The sequence below is a fragment of the Falco naumanni genome, chromosome 4, assembly GCF_017639655.2.
Source record: "Falco naumanni isolate bFalNau1 chromosome 4, bFalNau1.pat, whole genome shotgun sequence".
In the NCBI taxonomy this organism is placed as follows: Eukaryota; Metazoa; Chordata; class Aves; order Falconiformes; family Falconidae; genus Falco; species Falco naumanni.
The window spans coordinates 15,592,021-15,611,058 of NC_054057.1; the positions used below are offsets into that span (position 1 = coordinate 15,592,021).

General features: G+C 34.5%; 1 protein-coding gene across 3 annotated transcripts in view; it reads left to right on the plus strand.

Annotated features, from left to right (window-relative positions):
- ULK4 (unc-51 like kinase 4) overlaps positions 1 to 19,038 on the plus strand; it is a 246,219-nt gene that overhangs the window by 22,612 nt on the left and 204,569 nt on the right. For all 3 annotated transcript variants that reach the window (XM_040589959.1, XM_040589958.1, XM_040589957.1), the window contains exons 14-17: positions 103 to 163; positions 2,096 to 2,277; positions 3,719 to 3,765; positions 4,588 to 4,666. In XM_040589959.1, coding sequence (XP_040445893.1) covers positions 103 to 163; positions 2,096 to 2,277; positions 3,719 to 3,765; positions 4,588 to 4,666 — 369 coding nt within the window. The remainder of the gene's footprint in view (positions 1 to 102; positions 164 to 2,095; positions 2,278 to 3,718; positions 3,766 to 4,587; positions 4,667 to 19,038) is intronic.

A 19,038-nucleotide genomic window follows, 5' to 3' on the forward strand; every position in this document is an offset into this window, starting at 1 on the left:
ACCCATCCTGTACAATGTTTGCATCTTTGGTTTCATGTTCAGCTACTTAGACATTTCCAGGAATGTATTAAAACTAGTTGTAAAGTTTGTTTATTTTTCCAGATAATGAAGCCGGTACCAATTAGATTTGACTTGAAAAATTTACATATACCAGCATACTCAGGTATGGATTTTCTGAAGATGTTAAAACCGAAGTTATGCATATACTGGTGTAACTCGCTATTACAGGATCTGTAGCTCTTGAAGATGATAAGCTGCCTCAGTTGCAGAACTCATAACTTTTCTGAAACTGAAGTTGCATATGTAAAGTATTTAGCTAGACCAATTTTGAGTAGACTTTTCAAGTACACGCCCTTCCTTTCTCTTCTGCCTTATTCAATTACAAGCCCATGCTCAAAAGCTTTTAAAATGAGACAGTCGACCCTGTTTTAGTGTGAGAAAAACAGCAAATATTTTCCCCCGTGTTATTTTTTGTAAAACCCAGATATTTTAAATGAAATATTCAACCAAATAGATTAAAATTTGACAAAGGCAGATAAGCAAATGAAAACAGGATCTTAAAATGTGCAGTGTTGATCAGCCATAATACTAGGCAGCCTTGCCAGTCCCACCTTTAATCATGAAGTACAGGGATTGTATCCCAAAAGACAGTGTGCAGTCGTTTGAGGTTTGGGTTTTTGTTGTTGTTAGTTTTTAGTGTCTAGAAACTCTGCTGTTATTTCTGAAAACAAAAGGTTGCTCATGGTCATGAGTGTAACATTTCTTCCACTGGAAAATTTTCTCTAGTCTGTATTAATGAAATGTTACGCTTTATTGTGCTTGAAGAGGGATGTCAGCCAGATATGTAGTCCTAGAATTCACAGAACACCTCTTCCTAGACTTAAAAGTTACTTTTTTCCTTCTATGAGGTATGTATTTTGGAGAGTTAATTTGTTGAAGAAATTTTATAGTTGAAAAAGTAAGAAAATGTCCCCCAGTCTCCTAATCAAGGTTGTAGTAACAGAAAATATTTTTGATTTGGCTAACATCCTAGACAAAAATTACCAGATTCAAGTGTCTAAGGGGATGTTACTTTATTTCATATTGCATTTAAGTAGCTAAATTATCACACTGATGTTCTGATATGTTTAACTATTGTTGTGTATATTTATTTAATATGAGACAGTGGTTTTTTATGGTTGTAACACTTAGAGGTTTGTAGGGTTTTTTTTCTGGACAGCTTTCTGATTGTTTTTGAATACCCTGAAATTGATGGTGCTCATCAATAAAGATTAAAGACAGTATGGAAAATAAGCTAAATGCCTGAAATCCAAACCTCTTTTCACATTTACTAATACAATTTATAATTGCCTTCATTAGTGGGTGTTACTTCCGTGTAAAATTGGAGTAAAAGACAGAAGACATACTCTTAAATGTTCTGTACTGGAGCATATCAGGGTGGCACATAAGTTACTAATAAACAACTAACCAAACAGACAGTATGTATGGCTGCTAGAGTGAAGTTATCCACTGAGCCTGATAAGGAAGTCTTTGAAAAAATCTCTATTCATGCACACTGGTCAGTGAATTGAGCCACAGGATTTATGTTAATCATCCTAGTGACTTGGCTTCTTCCACATTCCTTCTGAAGTGATCTATGTTCTGATACTACTAAGACTTAACTAGATAGATACCTGCCTATATGACTAACTATGAACATTTTCAGTTTATTGATTCTGAGGAGATTTTGCTGGCTGACTTTAGTTTTTGCCTCAGATTTACTCTAATGAAAAACTGTACTTTCTTAAGAATTAGTAATGCTTAAGGACAACAGTTACTGTCTTTCCTAAATGTAATGACATGATTTTTTAATTAATAAGAGTTGTTTTGAGGCTTTTATTGCTACATTTTTATGCTTTGTTTCTCTTCTTACTACTTTTAAAATTTATGTAATTTTCAGACACGAATTATAACATGTTTGTTTAATGTTTTAAGTACTAGATTTACCATTAGATTCAAACTTTGGAACTTATTAATATTGATGTTACTTTCTAGTGTGTTAGGGCAACATCAAAGATCCATTATCTTTAACTACTTCTTTGCTTCTTATGGTTAGCTGAGAAGTTATCATCTATGCAAGACACGGACTGGAATGACTTCTTGCAACGAGTATGTTCACTGCTTGATTCCACTGAGAAGAATACAGGAGCAGCACGTTCTAAATTGAACTTACTGTACTATCTGTGTACTGTGGCTGTCCACAAGGAAATTGCAAGCAGGCTAATTAGCTCTCACCTGGTAAATAATAAAGCTTTGAAGGAATCAATATAGTTTACTTGCCACTGTAGGAAAAATTAGATGCTTTTAGTTATAGTTCAAGAGATCATTTGTGCACTGACAAAAATAATATGGCAAGTTAAATACAAAACAATGAAAAAAAACCCCAACCCTTACTAAAATCCGTGTCAGTTTTTTTTTTTAAAGAGGTGAGGGAAAATAATTCTTTCTTCTAGATTTCAGATATCTTTACATACAGATTTGTTGTATTTGTAAAAAGGTTGGGGTAAAAACTAACCTAGATAGAGAGTGTGAAGCAACATATGATGTAATGTTAGTCTTTGTAACTCATTAAGTGACAGAGAAGACTGAAAAAAGTTCATGTTTGAATTGTTAAATCAATTTTATTTAGCTATATGTCTGTAAAGAATAGTAAGGAAAACTTTCTGAAGAACATACAGTAAACCTTTCATTAAGCAATGATTCAAAGAGTGAGCGTACTTTCTGAAGAGTTCTTTTTAGTGTATACCTAAATGGCAGTTTCACGTTTCGGTAACCATTTTCTACCAAACAATTTTACTAGTATCCTCTGTAGTGGTTTAACATGTTTTTCAGAGTATTGCATGTACAGAAGAGAAATAGAGGTATTTTCTCCATTATATAAAAGCATCACAGAGACCATCCTGAGATGCATGTTTTTAAGTGTAATTGATAAAAAGTAAACTACCTTGTTCTCCTACATTTATACTAATGCATCTAAGTCGTATTCTGACACGTCATTGTTGGATGTAGAGATATTAAGACAAAAATTGCACTGCCAGAAAAATTCAGTGAAGAATATTCAGGTTGGAAGCAATAGTAGGTCTTATGCCATAGAATTTTTGTGAAAACAGGAAACAGAATTGCTGGAAGTTATATTCCATTATCACTGGAAAATTTTTTTGGAGACAGTGATCCAATAAATGAATTGCCATTAACAGGACATTTTAGAAATTAGTTAGTAATTATGCAGTTTTGTTCATAAGTGGCTGATCGTGCGTGTTGACAGTCCATGAATTATTCTAGTTTTACCAACTATTTTTGTCCATTCTCACAAAATTAATTTATTAAATACTTGTTGGGTTAGACTATATGATAATCTCTGTGTTTGTAGATGAAAGCATCAGATGTTTGTTTCCTCTGTAAAGTGTTATTCATAATGAAAGATATGTTCATTTTTTAGCACACTAATATATGTTTAGCAGTGTAATTTAAGGTGAGAATATAGAAAGAAATACTTTTAACCTCAGCCTTTTTCTTGTGAACAATTAGTCAATATCTACAGTATTTGTCTATGCTTTTTGCAAATATTATCCAAATAAATTTTTATGAAATTGGTGATACATTGATTTTTTTGTTTGTTTATCATTGGAATATATCAGATCGCTGAAATTCATTAATGTTTCTCTTCTTTAAACTGTAGTTTCCTATATTGATACAGCAGCTGCGTGCAGCCACCAACTGGGATATGTAAGTAACAGTTATGTTAAATGAATTTGTTCAAGTACAGAATTACCACTGAATTTGATTAAAGACACTCTTTAACAGTGTATTTGAGGAATGTTTTAGCCTGTTGGACTGCTGTGGTACCTGACTAGCAGTATGAAGGCATATAAAAAATTGATTTTTTTCAGCATTGAATTAATACATTGCTATTTTACAGTACCAAAGATTATAAAAAATCTTTAAAATTTTATCTGGAAGTTACGATTTAGTGTGTCATATAGCGTTGCTTAAAATCACTGAATAATCCAATTTATTTCATAACAGTAGCAAAATAACTATAGTGGTAGCTTTTCTTTAAATGCTTGTCAGAAATATTTCAATGTGGTAGTGCCCCCTGCTGTTTGATTCATAGATACTGATTTTATTATTCCAATTTTTTCTTTAACGAAACATTTAAAATGATTTGCTGATACAGATTTCATTTCTGTTTTGTCAGCTATACTGAAAAGTTTAAAATGATCTATTAGAATTTTCTGTGTTACAAGAAAACGGAACATGAGCGTGACTGATTAGTAAGACTATAACAAACTAAAGAATCTTCACTCTTATGTGCTAAAGGAAAAAAATACCTTTATGTGTCAATTTATGGCTAAATTCAGCTGAAATACTGAAATAATTTGATGATCCAAAGAAAAAGCAAATAAGAAGAAAATGTGAGCTGTAAATTACACTTCAAATATTTCCTGCCCTTAGCAATCTGTGTAAAATATAAACAAGACATAATTTGTTTTGTGATATTTTTGGAATAATATTCATGCACCTACAAACAGTTTATTTGATATGCAGACGTGCCAAAGTTGCTCGAGTGATTGGTTTACTGGCATTACACACATCTGAACTTGGAGAAAATGTACCTATTTCTGAGGTAACTTTCCTTCTCTTTTTGGGGGGGTCGTGGGGAGGTGACGAGGCAGAAAGTTTAGATAATGCTTTTACTCTTTGTCAGAAATGTTTGCAGGTGTTTGTTTGTTTTTTTAACCCTGCTTTATTGTTTCTCAGATGTGTAAATGGGAAGTTGATTAATTCAATTAATTAAATGTACAAACTTCTCAGTTTATTCTATGTATATAGTTGTGGTTCTGATCTTTACCAACCTGTGGCAGAACTACCCACCAGTGATAAAACTCTAGCCTTTTTCTCTTTTCAGAAAATAAGTAGTCACTGTCATACTGCTTGTGTGTGTATGTATGTGTGTAACAAGAAGAAACTGTTGACATATTTGGTGATCCTGAATTGTAGTTACTATAATTAGTATAAAAATATAAAATTGATTCTTAGAAATCCTTTTTTCAAAAAAGTAATTGAGATGGGGCTAATTTGAGATTCCTCACAGTTGTTGAAGAACGCATGTAATGAAGAGCAAGTAATTTTCTTTGGAGAGGAAAAATATTTTTCATCCTTTTTTCATTTTGCATGCTCAGTAGTTGACTTAAACAGAAGACTGATTAGACAAAGTGATTTTACTGTCCTTTTTTGTATGTGACGCGCACAGAAATTGTGTAAACTTGACAGAATCTGCTATTTACTATCTGTTTAAAGTGTGAGCGTGACATTTCTATGTCATGAGGTGAGGTCATGATTTCAGTGTAATGAGTGTTTGAATGTAAGAGACCACTGCTAAACACAGGTAGCAAATATGCCTCTATGCTGTGCAGATCTGGTGTGTAGGTACATGCAGCTATTTCTTAATAGCTGACCTTATTGGCAATGCAGCTAAAGAATTTTTTGTTGTTCCAGGTCCCCCTGGTTTCTTCTTAATGAATATTAAGAATGATTCTGATTATCTTGCTGTGTTGCTTAACATTTCAGTTCCACAGTGAAAGCTGAACTCAAAACATTTTTTGTTTGTTTTGTAAGGTTATGAAGTGGGGAAAGAGTCCTTATGGTTACAGTCACTGAAGCGTGGTCAAAGTCTTTGAGTACTGACAGTTGTATGTCCATTTAATTCCAGGTTGCAATTTAAGTGTGCTTTTGCATGTGGCAAATTTTTCTGATATTTAACTCTTAAAAGTTCCAGTGAAAGTACTCAAAAGTAATTTTGAGATGCCCATATAACTTTGGGCTTTAGGTGCTTAGCACAAATATATTCAGCAATGGTTTCCCTAGCTTCCCAGTTTCCATCATAGAAAATATATATGATAGTCTGTTTTGTGTATGTAAAAGATTGAAATAGTTTTACATTGAGCTATAACATCATTTTTTTCAAAGTGTTTCCATTTTTTGTTTTTTTATATGAACTTAAAAATTGTTCACAAATGTAATTTAGCATTTTTAGAAATATGCATATGCTTAAATAAAGTTAACTTCAAAAGTTAAGTCTGAGACCAGTGGCATTCAAACTGGACTAGAAAGAAAAACTCATTTTCATTATCGCTTTCTGGCCCCATTCTTATGTTAATTGTATATATGTTCATTGGGAAAATAAGGATTTCTTATTTAAATTAAAAAATGTGAATTGTAATACTGTTCAAATGGCATCTACTGTGCTTACTGTAATTACATTAATTTTAAGGTTTTTTTCTCACAAAGTAATATCTCTGAATGAAAAAACATCTAGAATGCTTACACAAAATTAGAATGAAGAAAAAAATTGAATCCTAGTATTTCCATGTTTTCAAATTTATTTTCGCATATGTAATCTAAAATCAGGTAACTGTAGGCTTGTACACAAGACTGGATAGTTCATTTACAGGAAAAGTAGGAAGGAGTCATTTAAGAATTTCTGATTTACAGAGTTCCCCACTGCTCCCCGCAAAGGAACTAGATGAACCTGTGAGTTTGAACATTGTTGTGGACTGTCAGCTATTGTATGTTGTGTGATGCTTTAAAAAAAGTCAAACCAAACATTTTAAACAGCATTATATACTGTATTAAAATATCATGCTATGATTTATCCTCTTAGATGAGCTGGCTGATGCTGTAGTTGAAGTTTTTTGGTGGCTGCTGTGATTTAGGAGATGTCAAAACCAATCTGTAGCTAGTCAAAAGAACAATCTAAAATGCCTCTTTGTGATCCAGGTCTTATAGACTAAAGATACATGACTGATATTGATAGTTGTTTCTATGTTTTGTTTCCTTTTCTATTCCTAGTAACTACTAATACAGTTTCCTTTTTTAACACCTGTTAGGCAGAGGTGATGCCTCAGTAGAACTATGTCCTATAGCCCCAAAATTTTGTTTCCAAGCGTGAAAAGTCAGTTCAGAGCCCATGAAGATACAATTCTGGAATTACTTTTGCCCTGTATGTGTACCATGCTATGTACACCAAGTTTTCTTTCCAATTATTATCACTCAGTCATAGCCTCTTTGCAGCTCTTTGTTACCTCATTAGGCACTCATCCAGTTATTTCTGATTTCTTTTGTACTTTTGAAGTTCCACAGGACCTAATGGATACTCATGCAGGACACCACTGCTGGGCCTTACATGTTAAAATCTGGCTCTTCATTTCTGCCTGCCACTGTCTTTTACCCAGTTATACATTTATTTAAGGATGGTTCCTCTATCTTTGAGGTTGAATCAGCACATTAACCTTTTCGTCCTTGTTGTTCAAGCAATTTGTTAAACAGTAGTAACGTAAGGTCCTGAAGAAGCAGAAAAACTTAAGAAGTGTCATCCTCATGTTACAGGCTAAAGTAAACTTTCACATACTGTGTGCCAAAAACCTTTATTTTGTTGGGTTTTGGAGAATTAGTGATTTTCCCATTTCTTAACTTTTTCTTAAGAAAAAAAAATAGTATTCTTATTCAGGTAATTGGTGAACAGCAATTTGTTTTAAATGTAACCACCGGAGGTCACTAAAACGCAAAAATAAAATGCAAGCAAGCTGTTTCACAGACTAGACAAACACTGGAACCGTATACTATCTTTTTTCCGCTGTAGTATTCTAATATGTAGGTCATATTAGAAAAAAAGCATAGTAAATGAATATTTATACCTGTGAATTCCCTTGCAGTTGATCTATTTCCAGTTAAGTGTTTTTTAGAAGAATACTGCATTGGTTAGAAAAAAAGACTGATCTTAGAATACAATAGGGAAATTGATCTCTTGTATAATTGAAGATGAAAACATTTTAGGTATAATGTCTTCTATCTGGAAATTCCAGTAGAAGTTGTTGAAAGGCCAGGTTTTTTTCTGACTTAGTAATGTAATTTTTTTCCATGGAATTTGCTCTTTACAAATCTAAAACATCATTTCCTCTTATTTATTCCTAGTCATTTTAGGAAGACACTTAAACTTTAACATTTTATCTTTGTATTTAGGTTTTGAAACTGGTTCTTAAGGAACTAGATTCTATGAAAAAAAGATTCTTTCCAGGATTCTTGGAAAGAAAAACCTGCTTATTCTTCTTTTTACTGAAGAGTAATACTTCCCAAGATAGGGAGACTTGCTTCTATCTAATGTGGCTTATTTATTGAAAGAAGCTGTTGTTCTTACCTCTCTGAATAGGTTGGGCCTTCTGCCATGTAGGACACAGCCACTCTGATGTGAGATTTCAGACACAGTTTTTTATTTTGTTAAGAGGTGATAGAGCAACTTCACAGAATGCCTCCATGTCAGGGAGCTATGTCCTTCTCTGTTTGGTAGGAGACCAGCCGCCTCCACCTGTTGAGTCGCGCTTTCTCTGTTCTTTTGGAGGCAAAAATCTAGTCCTTTTCCTTACCTTTTTTAAATCTGCTGATTGGGAATGCCAGTCTCACACTATGACCGAGGCAGCTGTGCCTGTTTTTTTTACAGACCTGGGTACAGTGCTCTGCTGAGTGATTAAAGGGCTCAGAGAACCTGCTACAGCCTTCACACTGCAGGTTTCTTTGCAAAGCCTGTGGCTTATGGAATTCCATGGCCAAATTAATAAACTAAATAGCCCATGGAGAATGACAGCATATTAGATTATTTCCATATAATGACCTTAGAATGTGATTCCTTTGTCAAAGCAGTGGAATGTCCTGATTTCTGTTTCAATCCAAATTGGAACTCCGTATAATTTGAGCCTTTTTTTCTGATTTTTTGAAGTACAATTTGGTGGTTGTTTTCTACAGCTGCATTGCAACAGGTGCAGTTTTATAACCTGTAAATTCATATGTAGACTCTAGCTAGTCTGATTGTACTACTTTTGTCTAGGTCTGCAGTTTGTTGCCATTCAAATTCAGACAGAATGCTGATTTTAAGTCATGTTCCTAGCTTATGTCTATGATAACTCTTGTTTCTAGGTCTATCCATGTCTGCCCATATTATAAAGAGATTCAAATAAAAATGGTTTCATTTGTCCATTTATTCCCAACCTATTTAGTTTTAATGTTGTTTTATTGTAAATAACTTACTGAGTCTGCCCACAATTATAATAATTTCAGTGTATTTGTTTCCTTCAAAGGCACTTTCCTTGGTTTGACCTGCTAGCTCTTAGGTCAAAACAAACCCCCCCAAAATAACAAACAAGCAAACAAAAACCAAACCAAACCAAAACAAAAAAACCCCAACCAAACAAAAAAAGATCCAATTAAAAAATTATCTGTAGGCAGGAGATGGGAGTTGTAACAAAGTGTGTGTGAGTACTTGCACATGTGCGTGCACACACACATGTCCACTGTTTTGTAAAATGATTAAAATCTTAAAGTTATGTTTCTGGCATAATCAGGATTGTGACTTAATAGTTTTGTAACAGTGACAGGAGATTCCATTTAAGTTTTCTGAATGACTTTTAGTAACATTTCAACCTCTGTAATACATTTCTTCAATTTATTTTCAACAACCCAGTCCACTAAATATAACGTACATACTTGCCTGGGACATGTGGCAGGAAGACAAACAAATAAAAGATAAATATTTCTTAGGCCAATTGGCCTCTGCTGGCAGAAACTCACTGAGTGTTTGAGAAAAGTTTTTCTGAGTGAATAAACAGAAAATGTAGCTATAATTAAATTAACTACAATGAATCTGTCAAGCGTGGCAATTCTGGATTGTTAAAGAAAATATTAAGACTTTTTATCATAATTGAAGGAAGATGCTTTTTTTCCCCCCTTTCAAAAAGATCGATTTTATCAATCCAGTCAATTGGGCTTGATTTATATTTGGAATCTGCACCAGGTAGGTAGTAGAAAACGTGGAAATTCTTAGCGAGGGAATGGAAAACTTACATTGCTGAATGCAGGATCAAATAACTTTTTGCAATTTTCTTAAACTAATTGCCTGATCAAAGCAAAACCTGTACACTTTTAAAAGACATCTACTTGATGCTATTTTCTTAGTCCTCTGTTTTTTTGAGAGATGAAATAGTAAATTTTCCGCTAAAATTATGTCAGTGGTGTTGCCCATATATCTCTTTGCAACAGTCTTCAATTTAGTTCTTATAATAGTAAAAATGCTGTGTGTTTTTTTGGTTGTTTTTTTTTTCCCCGCCTACAAGACTGTTACTTTTGGGATAATTAAGAGCTTTGCTGCTAGGATTCTTTTCTTCAGTAGATAAATATCTGCATCTCTGGAAGATGCAAAGCTCTCTGGCAGACCTTTGTCTGTGTTTTCAATATTTCATTCAGGGTTCTAGGCATAATTTATATTCCTCCTAAATTGATACTATGAAACACCAATTCGGTGTTCTTCAGCTACTTCTATCATAAATACGATAGTGACTTGGGCTATTGTAAGCTTCAGAGAGAAGCTTGTTAAGGGAGAATTAAGGGTAACATACATGAGGGGGAAAAGGCAGACTCTACATTCACATACATGTAAAGACTTCAGGAAATCAGTGGGCATCCACATGCTGTATCACAGTTGAGAGGCGAAACAGCTTCCCATCAGATGTTTTGATACTTAGTTTCTCCCTACTTCTGGGAGCTTTTCGGCAGACACAGAAGTGAACACGTATGTGTGCACAGTCGGTAGGTGGCTAGATGCAGTGCTTCAGTTTTAAGAGACTGGTATCTGCCAGTCTTTCTGTATCCCTTCTGAAAGTCATATGCTGTTATGCAATGGAGAGAAGTGGTGTCTTACTGTATGTACTTACAGCTTTATAGCAAGAGCATGTATGTTGGTCTTCTCATATTATATCTGAGTATTCTAAACACTGAGCTTTGAGATATTTGGGGTTTACATTTCTTTGTTATGATGAGATCAGTTTTTTTTGTGTAGCAGGAATGTGTCTCAAAAATGTCCCGAGCTGATGAATCATCACTATTGACTGTGATCTTAAGATGAGTAATCAATAGGGAACTGATCTAGATTAGAAGGAGCTCTTTGTTTTTTATCAGGCTCATTTAAACTTGCATCCGTTCTGTCATCCAGCTCAATGTGTGAATACTGGTGCCAGCCCAAAGGAGGAGATAGAGCAATATTGAGTCTGGTTTTATTGATGGTAACACTAGATATACTGGCTTGAAATGGCTGAAATTATGGTATCAAACTCTGACTGAATGTCTCTGTATAGCAAATAAGAATATGGAACAGACTGCTGAAGTGTGCCATGTAGTCAATGTTAAAAAATTCTGCAGCCAATAAATCTTTCTATGCGTGTTCCTTTTGTCTCTCATTCATTCACCTGTCTTGCATTCAGTTCAATTACTAGGACTAGATAGAGAAGTGAGAGCTCATTCTTCTTTATACTAATAGGCATACAAATTTGGTTTTTAATCATACATACTCTAAATCAGAATGGTCTTAGATTTACACCATAGTTTTGAACTTCTAGTATATTAAACTTATCTATATTTTTTCAGGAAAAAAGAATTTTAATTTAAGAAGAAATTGTGTTTTTATTTTTGAGAATGCTGAGGTTTATGGTTCCTAACTTGAGCAATCAGATAGCATTAAAAGTACGAAAGCATCAGACTGAATATTTTGAATGAAATACTTCTCTAGTTACTGGGTATGACTTTCTGTTTCCAATTATAACTTCAAAGCATTTTCTGATTACTGTTTTCCCATTTTTTCTTTCTACTAGGCAAAACATAGGATTTCTGTTAGATATTATCAAGTTTGTAGCTTAGTGTTGAGTTTTGTTCAAATCCACCCCACCCCATTGCCCCATAATATTCTCTCAGCCTGGGTTTTAAGGTAGAGGGGGGACATCCCCACCATCAACTTTTACTGAAATGCTATGTCCAATTCAAGTTCACTTATCTAAAAGAAAGGCATTGTAGGAGTTAAAGGTGAGATTTGGAGGAAAACCAAGAATGATCAATTAGAAGACCTCTGAGGGTATTGAAGAGTGTCAGATTCTTTAGTAAAAAATCTTTGAATTATCCTCAAATGCTGAATGATATAGGGAAAAAATATGTTGGAATGTTTTTCTCATGTTGTAGTTTAAGAATAAAGCCACTTCATGAAGTTGAAAAGTGGCAAAATAAGATCCAATGAGAGGATGCATAATGATACAAAGAAGTGCCTTTCCACATGAGAAAGTGAAAGCTGGGAAGCTGGCAATTTTCAGGGAACTTTTGTGTTGATATAGGTGATGGGAGTGTCTGACATACAATAGCAAGTGCTGGCAAAACATTTCTGAAAATTTCTAACGGTGCGTGCCTCAGTTTTAAGGTCGGTACCTAACTGGACTTGGAAGATAATTTAAAGTAGGGTGTCCAAGTTCCCTTTGAGGGTTTTTTGAACCTTTTTTAAAAAAGCATCTGGAGCTGACCACTCACAAATCTTAAAAGCAGTTTGATCCAGCTGACAGCTGGACATCCAGCAGTTTGATCCAGCTGACATCTTGTGGGTTTTATTGGCAAAGATTTATCTTCTGAAATGATTTCTTTCCATATATTTCGATTTTAGATAGAGTAACACTTTTTTTAAGATAAAAATAGTCATACAAATCCTTAATTTACTGTCACAGTTGTTTATAACTGATATATACATTGACTTATGTCAAATTCTTCTTTATATTTATTGAATGTGTTGTTTGTAGCTGGGAGGACTCATTTACCTTTAATATTGTTGTGTATCTTTTTAATGTTGCTTATTTCAGAAGTAAACTTATTTTTTTAAGAAAGAACACTAAAATCTACTTCAATTTTTGAGTGAAACATTGGGGGAAAAAATATTACCTTTATTCTTCTGTATATGTGCTTTGAGACTGATGTGCAGTTTGGGTGTAAGATTGCCATATTTAAGCTGCTTATGTATAGGGTAACACATCTTAAATCAAAGAACATTTTAAACTGGTTCTTCATAATTGGTTATAATGATGGAAGTGTTTCATGTGTCACCAGACAGCTTGCAGGACTATTTCAGCGTATACGCCTTCCTGTAATCACTTTTTTTTTTAATTCTAACCATTTGATATCTTTGGCCATCTTGACTGTAATATTTTTGCAACACAAGCTGTGAGACTTCTATTTAAAGCATAATGTGACTTTGTTTTCTGGACAAATGGCCATTCCCACTGTATTTCTTTTTAAAGTGGGAAATGTTTCTTATTTCACTTGCTCTGCTTTAAGCTTTTAATTTTTTTTTTAACATTGCATAGTCATTTACTTTGTACAGTTAGCTATTTGCATATTACCTCAGCTAAAGAAACATAATTATCTCACAAAAATGCTGTTAAATAATGACTTCTTTAACACAACTAGTATTTGAGGCTTAAGATCTCATATTTTACCTTTTAGCATAAAACAATAATACAGTTTAAAATGTAGCTGTTTAAACTCTTTGTATGACATGCTATAACTCCATTTTTTCTTTCATTCTATGCATTATAATGTAAATGTACAGTGAGAATAGTTTTAAGTCCTACTTAGTTAAAATATTTTACATTTGTAGTTAAAAGTAATATTTTTTCACTATAATATAATAACTCTCTATATTACTTTTGATTATATATTTTTTTTACTTAAATTCTGTGGTAGTGAAGTAAGTTGCCACGTTTTAAGTTGGTTATTCCTCTGTCCTAGATTATTCCCAGGTATCTTTTGCAGACAAGCGGCTCCCATTGAAGGGAGTTTTACATGCAAGACAACTGTAGAATCAATAATTTCTTTTAATGGGAATTATGTCAGAGAGGACTAAATTTACTCAAAAAACCTGAAATACTTCATTTCTTATTTTCCATTTCAGAACTGGAAATATGTAAAGAAATTTATACTGTGTAAAACCTACTAAGAAACAGAATTTGACCCAATAGTTCTTACTTTTTAAAAGTAACATAATCATAGATGTTAGGCTAGTAAATAATGCTTATGTTTTTCCTTCAATTCAGCTGCATAGAGAACTTAAAACATATAATTTATATATGTTTTCTGTCCCTAAGTCTCCCAATTTCATATTTGCCTGAGAGCAGAGGTTCCTGTTAAGCAGGAGGAGTGTAAGAGAATAAATTAATAGTTCATGGATTAGTTTGTGCAAGCCATCCTTTTCTAGGGCTGCAAAGACTAAAACCTGGAAGCTGCTTTGATTTGGAAGGCATCTGGAGGAGTCTTGAATAGGATTTACCTTTCTGGTTTGATCCTAGGGTGATAAGCAGTTTCAGGTTAACTTACTTCCAGAAGAAAATGATGATTGTGTGAAGTGTACCACATACCTGACAGCTGCCTTTATTATGTATGTACTGTGCAGCAGGAAGCTTAGTTTTTCTGACTGTTGTACTATGTAGGCTTTTGCTGAACTAATTTCAGTTCCCCCCTCCTCTGGCATCAGTTTCCTGAGGCTTTAGCATATCACTTGTGTCCTGTTCTGTGTATGCATGGAATAATTTTGCTTTTATTTGTTGTATTTGGGAATCTAAACTGAAAATGATATCTTAGAGTTTTTTTGCTTTATTCGTACACACACAGTGCAACATGAATAATGCATTTGATATTTTTTTTATAAAGCAAAAAAAAAAAAAAAATCAAGACAAGTAAGAGCAAATCCCAGATGGGAAATTTAAAGTACCTTGCTGATTTTTTCCCAAAAATAAGGGTGGTTATCCTGCAGCATTAAAAATGGAAAGATTCAGCCTGTCAATGGTACTAAATGAATGTGATGTTAACAAATAAACTGTCAGCCACTTCACCAGTTACCTTTGGGAATATATCCTTAGCTTTCTTTGTAAAGCCTGTACTCTCAAGAGCACTGAGAGCTGTTTCATGAAGAGGGAAAAATTCAAAATATTCTAAAGCCCCAAGAGCACTTACTGCCTGCAGTTCCACCTCTAATTAACGTAAGACAGCTAAATCTGTATGTAGGAAATGCAGTAGGGATACTTGAACGCTCCTTACTTTTACTGCTAACAAGCAGATCTGTCTGCTAACGGAGCCTGCTTTCTCATGAATTGATTTGCGCTTGGCTGACTTCTAAACTTAATTATATGAAGGCTACCATTTAGCATATTCATCTCTTTCCTTGTTAGCTATCTCAAAGTTTAAACAGAAAATCCCTGGTTTAGGAGGGCGTGTTCTAAAACTTAATAATGTCTGAACTTCTGTCTGTAGTGTGTTCAAAATTTTTTCATGTATGTATTGCCTTTTTAAAAATAAATGAGTTTGTATGTTGCTGTTTTGCTTCTAGAGGTTTTCAAAAAAAAGTAATATTTTTTAAAAAAAATTTTTTTACTCTTATTTTGGTAGAAATTGGGTAAGAAGTGTCAAATGTTTGCAGGGGACAATGCTAAAATGAGTGTCTGAATGCTTTTCTTTTTATGTTATCCCAGTTTTAATGAAAACAACACATTAAAGTAAGAGTATAGAATTTTGTATGGTTGTGCATCACGTGACTGAGATATGAATTTGTCACGTGTTGTAGATCTAAATTAGATGTATTCTTGGACTAGTATTATCTGGCATCATGGATAGACTTTGGTCTTTGCTTGTAGCATCAATTTATGTTACTTTAACTGGCATACTGTGGGTAAATTTTGTAGAGCAAAATGACAATTAAGGTAAATCTCAAAATGAATAGTTTGAAACTGATATGTTTCTCTTATTTCTTAGATTTGCAAAAGGCTTCTCTTAGTTCCAAATAACTTTTAGGTTCCTCTTGGTTTCAAATAACTTTTCTAGCTAATTTGAACTTTTAATATGTTAAAGAAGAGGTACACTACAGAGCAAAGAATTTTATGTATTAAGGAGAACAGCTCCAGGAGATCTTTTAAAGTTTATTATTTCTAAGACAAATTTGTTTACAGTGTATGATTTCCCCCCTTTCAGTTTTTCTGTTTTACTGTGCAGCTGACAGCTGTTGCTTTATGAGTAAATGGATATGTCATATACACTGGAGATATGCATGGGGTGTGAAAGGCTAAGTGAACTAGATGGAATATTGTTTCTGTAGTTAACAATAACCTAGCAAGAACACATTTTTTTCCTGTGGAAGAAGTGAAAGACTTGCTTTTCTTACATTGCTACAGTATCAGCAGAACCATCAAATACATACAGGAGACAGTTAGCATTCTTGCTGTGAGCAAGGGAGACCACACTGAAGAATTTTTCATACCTAAGCTTCCTGACATGAAATACATGACTCTTTCTACTAATTCTGGAAAACACGTATTTATGTGAGGTTTTACATATTTCCTGGCATAATTTTGATGCTGCTTGCCTGGTGTTTGCAAAGTCACGTCATATAACATTGCCATTCTATGTTGTGCTGCTATTAGTCCTCTTTTTATTAAAGCTTGACATAACTGAGAATTTGGGTTTAATATATTTTCTATACTTTTAATTTCTTTTCAGTCATCCAACTTTGTGTCAATGTGAATTGTTGTACACTTTGCTCACTGAAGTGTTTAGCTCTTGCAACTAGGTATGTACCTTGAAGAATGAACCTAAAAGAGAACCCTTTTCCCATTTTATTTTGTCTCACACTTGCAAATTAATCAAATCATAGACTAGTAAGAAAAGCAGAAAAATCCAGCCTTCTTCCCTAAAGCACATGCCTTCTTGATTGACACAATTAGGCTACAACATGTTTTAGTGATAGAAATTGCACACTGGCTCTAGCTGAAAAGCCTAATTTCCTACTGCCTTGTGGTTACAGCACTAAAAGACACTGAAATCAGGCTCAGTGTTAGGCAAGATCAGTTGTATATGGGTTGCAGTCCTAGATTTTCCCCTGAACGCCATCTCTTTCAGCTATCATCTGGAAATATAATGCGATTTTTTTGGTCTGAAACACATTTTAAAAAGTAATTCTGTAGAGAAGAAGGAAATTCCTAGCCAGGTGTTGTTCTGTCTTGCATTCTTACAGCAGAATGCAGGAATTTGCAATAATCAATAATGAGACCTAATTTCAAAGAACATTTGTGGAAAATCCTCTATGTCTATAGAGTATGTTAAAGTAAGAGAAATTCTATATAGAATTAACCAATCTAAAACATCCTACATGGATATTTTATTGATGGATATTGGTTTTAAAGAGTTTCATCAGCATGGCTTCTAAATCAAGTGGATAACAGGCCCACTACCTGGAAACAGAAGATGTCTTAGAGTAACCTCACATTGAGTTATGAAAAGAATAAAAATTCAGCAACTTGATATTCAGAAAAGGCAAGGATGAATGGTAGAAACCTGCATATAATGATGATAGTAAAATATAGGAAAACAAAAAAGGAGACAGAGGGGAAAAGGCAAGGAAGAATTTTTTAAAAAAAAAAAAAAAAAGCCCTTTTCTTTGAATGCTGCTGCCAAATCTTATTCCGTGAAGACCGGTTTCTAGTTCTAGTTATTCTAGTTATTTTAGATGTAAAGCAGCTCCAGCTGTTAGCCACTGACCTCAGTTACTAAGGCAGAAATCTTTCTAATTCAGGGACCCTTCAATTTCTGGGCTCCTGAGTAATTTTTTTTCTTTCCTGCCCTTGGCAAAAATGAAAACAGGATCTCTCTCCTGTTTGAAGCAAATGTTTTAACCTAGTCCTTCCTGTCATTAAACAGCTTCAAATTCAAGGGCTGGGGTGGAAGTCAGATACATTCATTAACACCTGCAACTGACATCATGTAATAATACATCTGTCGTGACAAACTAGGAGGAATAACAGCTATAAATTTTTTTCTTAAAAAAACATGACACACATCCATCTGGTATTGCTCCCTGGAGGAGCTATATTTCTGCATAAACTCTGCAATATGTTGTACATCTGCTTATCTTTTTTTCTACATTCTGGACAACGTTAGTACCACATCCATAGTCTGCTGGTCAGACCTCCCTTCAGTCCTCCTTCTTCCATCACCCAGTTTATTGTATTGAACACAAAATTTGCAAAACCTGAATATTTCACTGTTTCAGACCCTTTCTTCTTGTATCTGCACCCTATACAATAGTTGGACAAAACTATCTGTTTCCATCTTGCCACCTAACTCTTCAGTCAAGCCGCTTGTTTATTTCAGGATATTTAACTAGCTTTCACTGAGGTGTAGTGGATCACAGGTACGCATGGATCCAACTCCTGATTGAGTTGTTAATCCCTTGTAATATTTTAACTCTACTTTTTTGTGGAGAGTTGACCTTGGCTGGATGCCAAGTGCCCACCAAGCTGCTCTATCACACCTCTCCTCAGCAGAACAGGGGTGTGGGGGGAAAATAAGCCATTTGTGGGACGAGAGAAAGGCAGTTTAATAAAGCAATAGCAGAGAACGTGCGTGTGGAATCAAAGGGAAACAAAAGATGTTATTCTCTACTTCCCATCAGCAGGTGATGTTCAACCACTTCCCAGGAAGCAGGGCTTCGGTATGTGTAGTGGTTGCTCCAAAAGACAAATGCTGTAAATAAGAGTGCCCCCACCTTCCTCCTCCTTTTTCTTAGCTTTTATATCTGAGCACATGTCATATGGCATGGAATATCCCTTTGGTCACTCTGGGTCAGCTGTCCTGACTGTGTCCCCTCCCGAGATCTTTCTCACTACCACCCTGCTGGTGGGAGCAAGGGAATGTTGGAGAGACAGCCTTCATGCTGTGCGAGCACTGCTCAGCAGTAGCAAAAAACACTGGTGTGTTATCACCACTTTTCTAGGTACCAGTACAAGCACAGCACTGGGAGGGCTGCTATGGGGATGAGCCCTGCCCGATACAATACTCTATTGAGAAGGGAGGTAGGCAACATGCTTGAGATGTTTGGAGAAGGCTGCTCATCTCTCTTTTTTTTTTTAAATGCACCATTTTAAAGGTGCATACTTGGTATAAATATTGCTGTAGTTTCTTTTCTCGTTAGTGATAATATAACCATGGCATACTTTGTCCGCTTATTGAGAGTGCTTTCACATTACTTCTCCATATTATGTGATGTGTGTATACACAAGATATACACAAGAAAATGAATGGAAAACTAATTTCCATTATGCT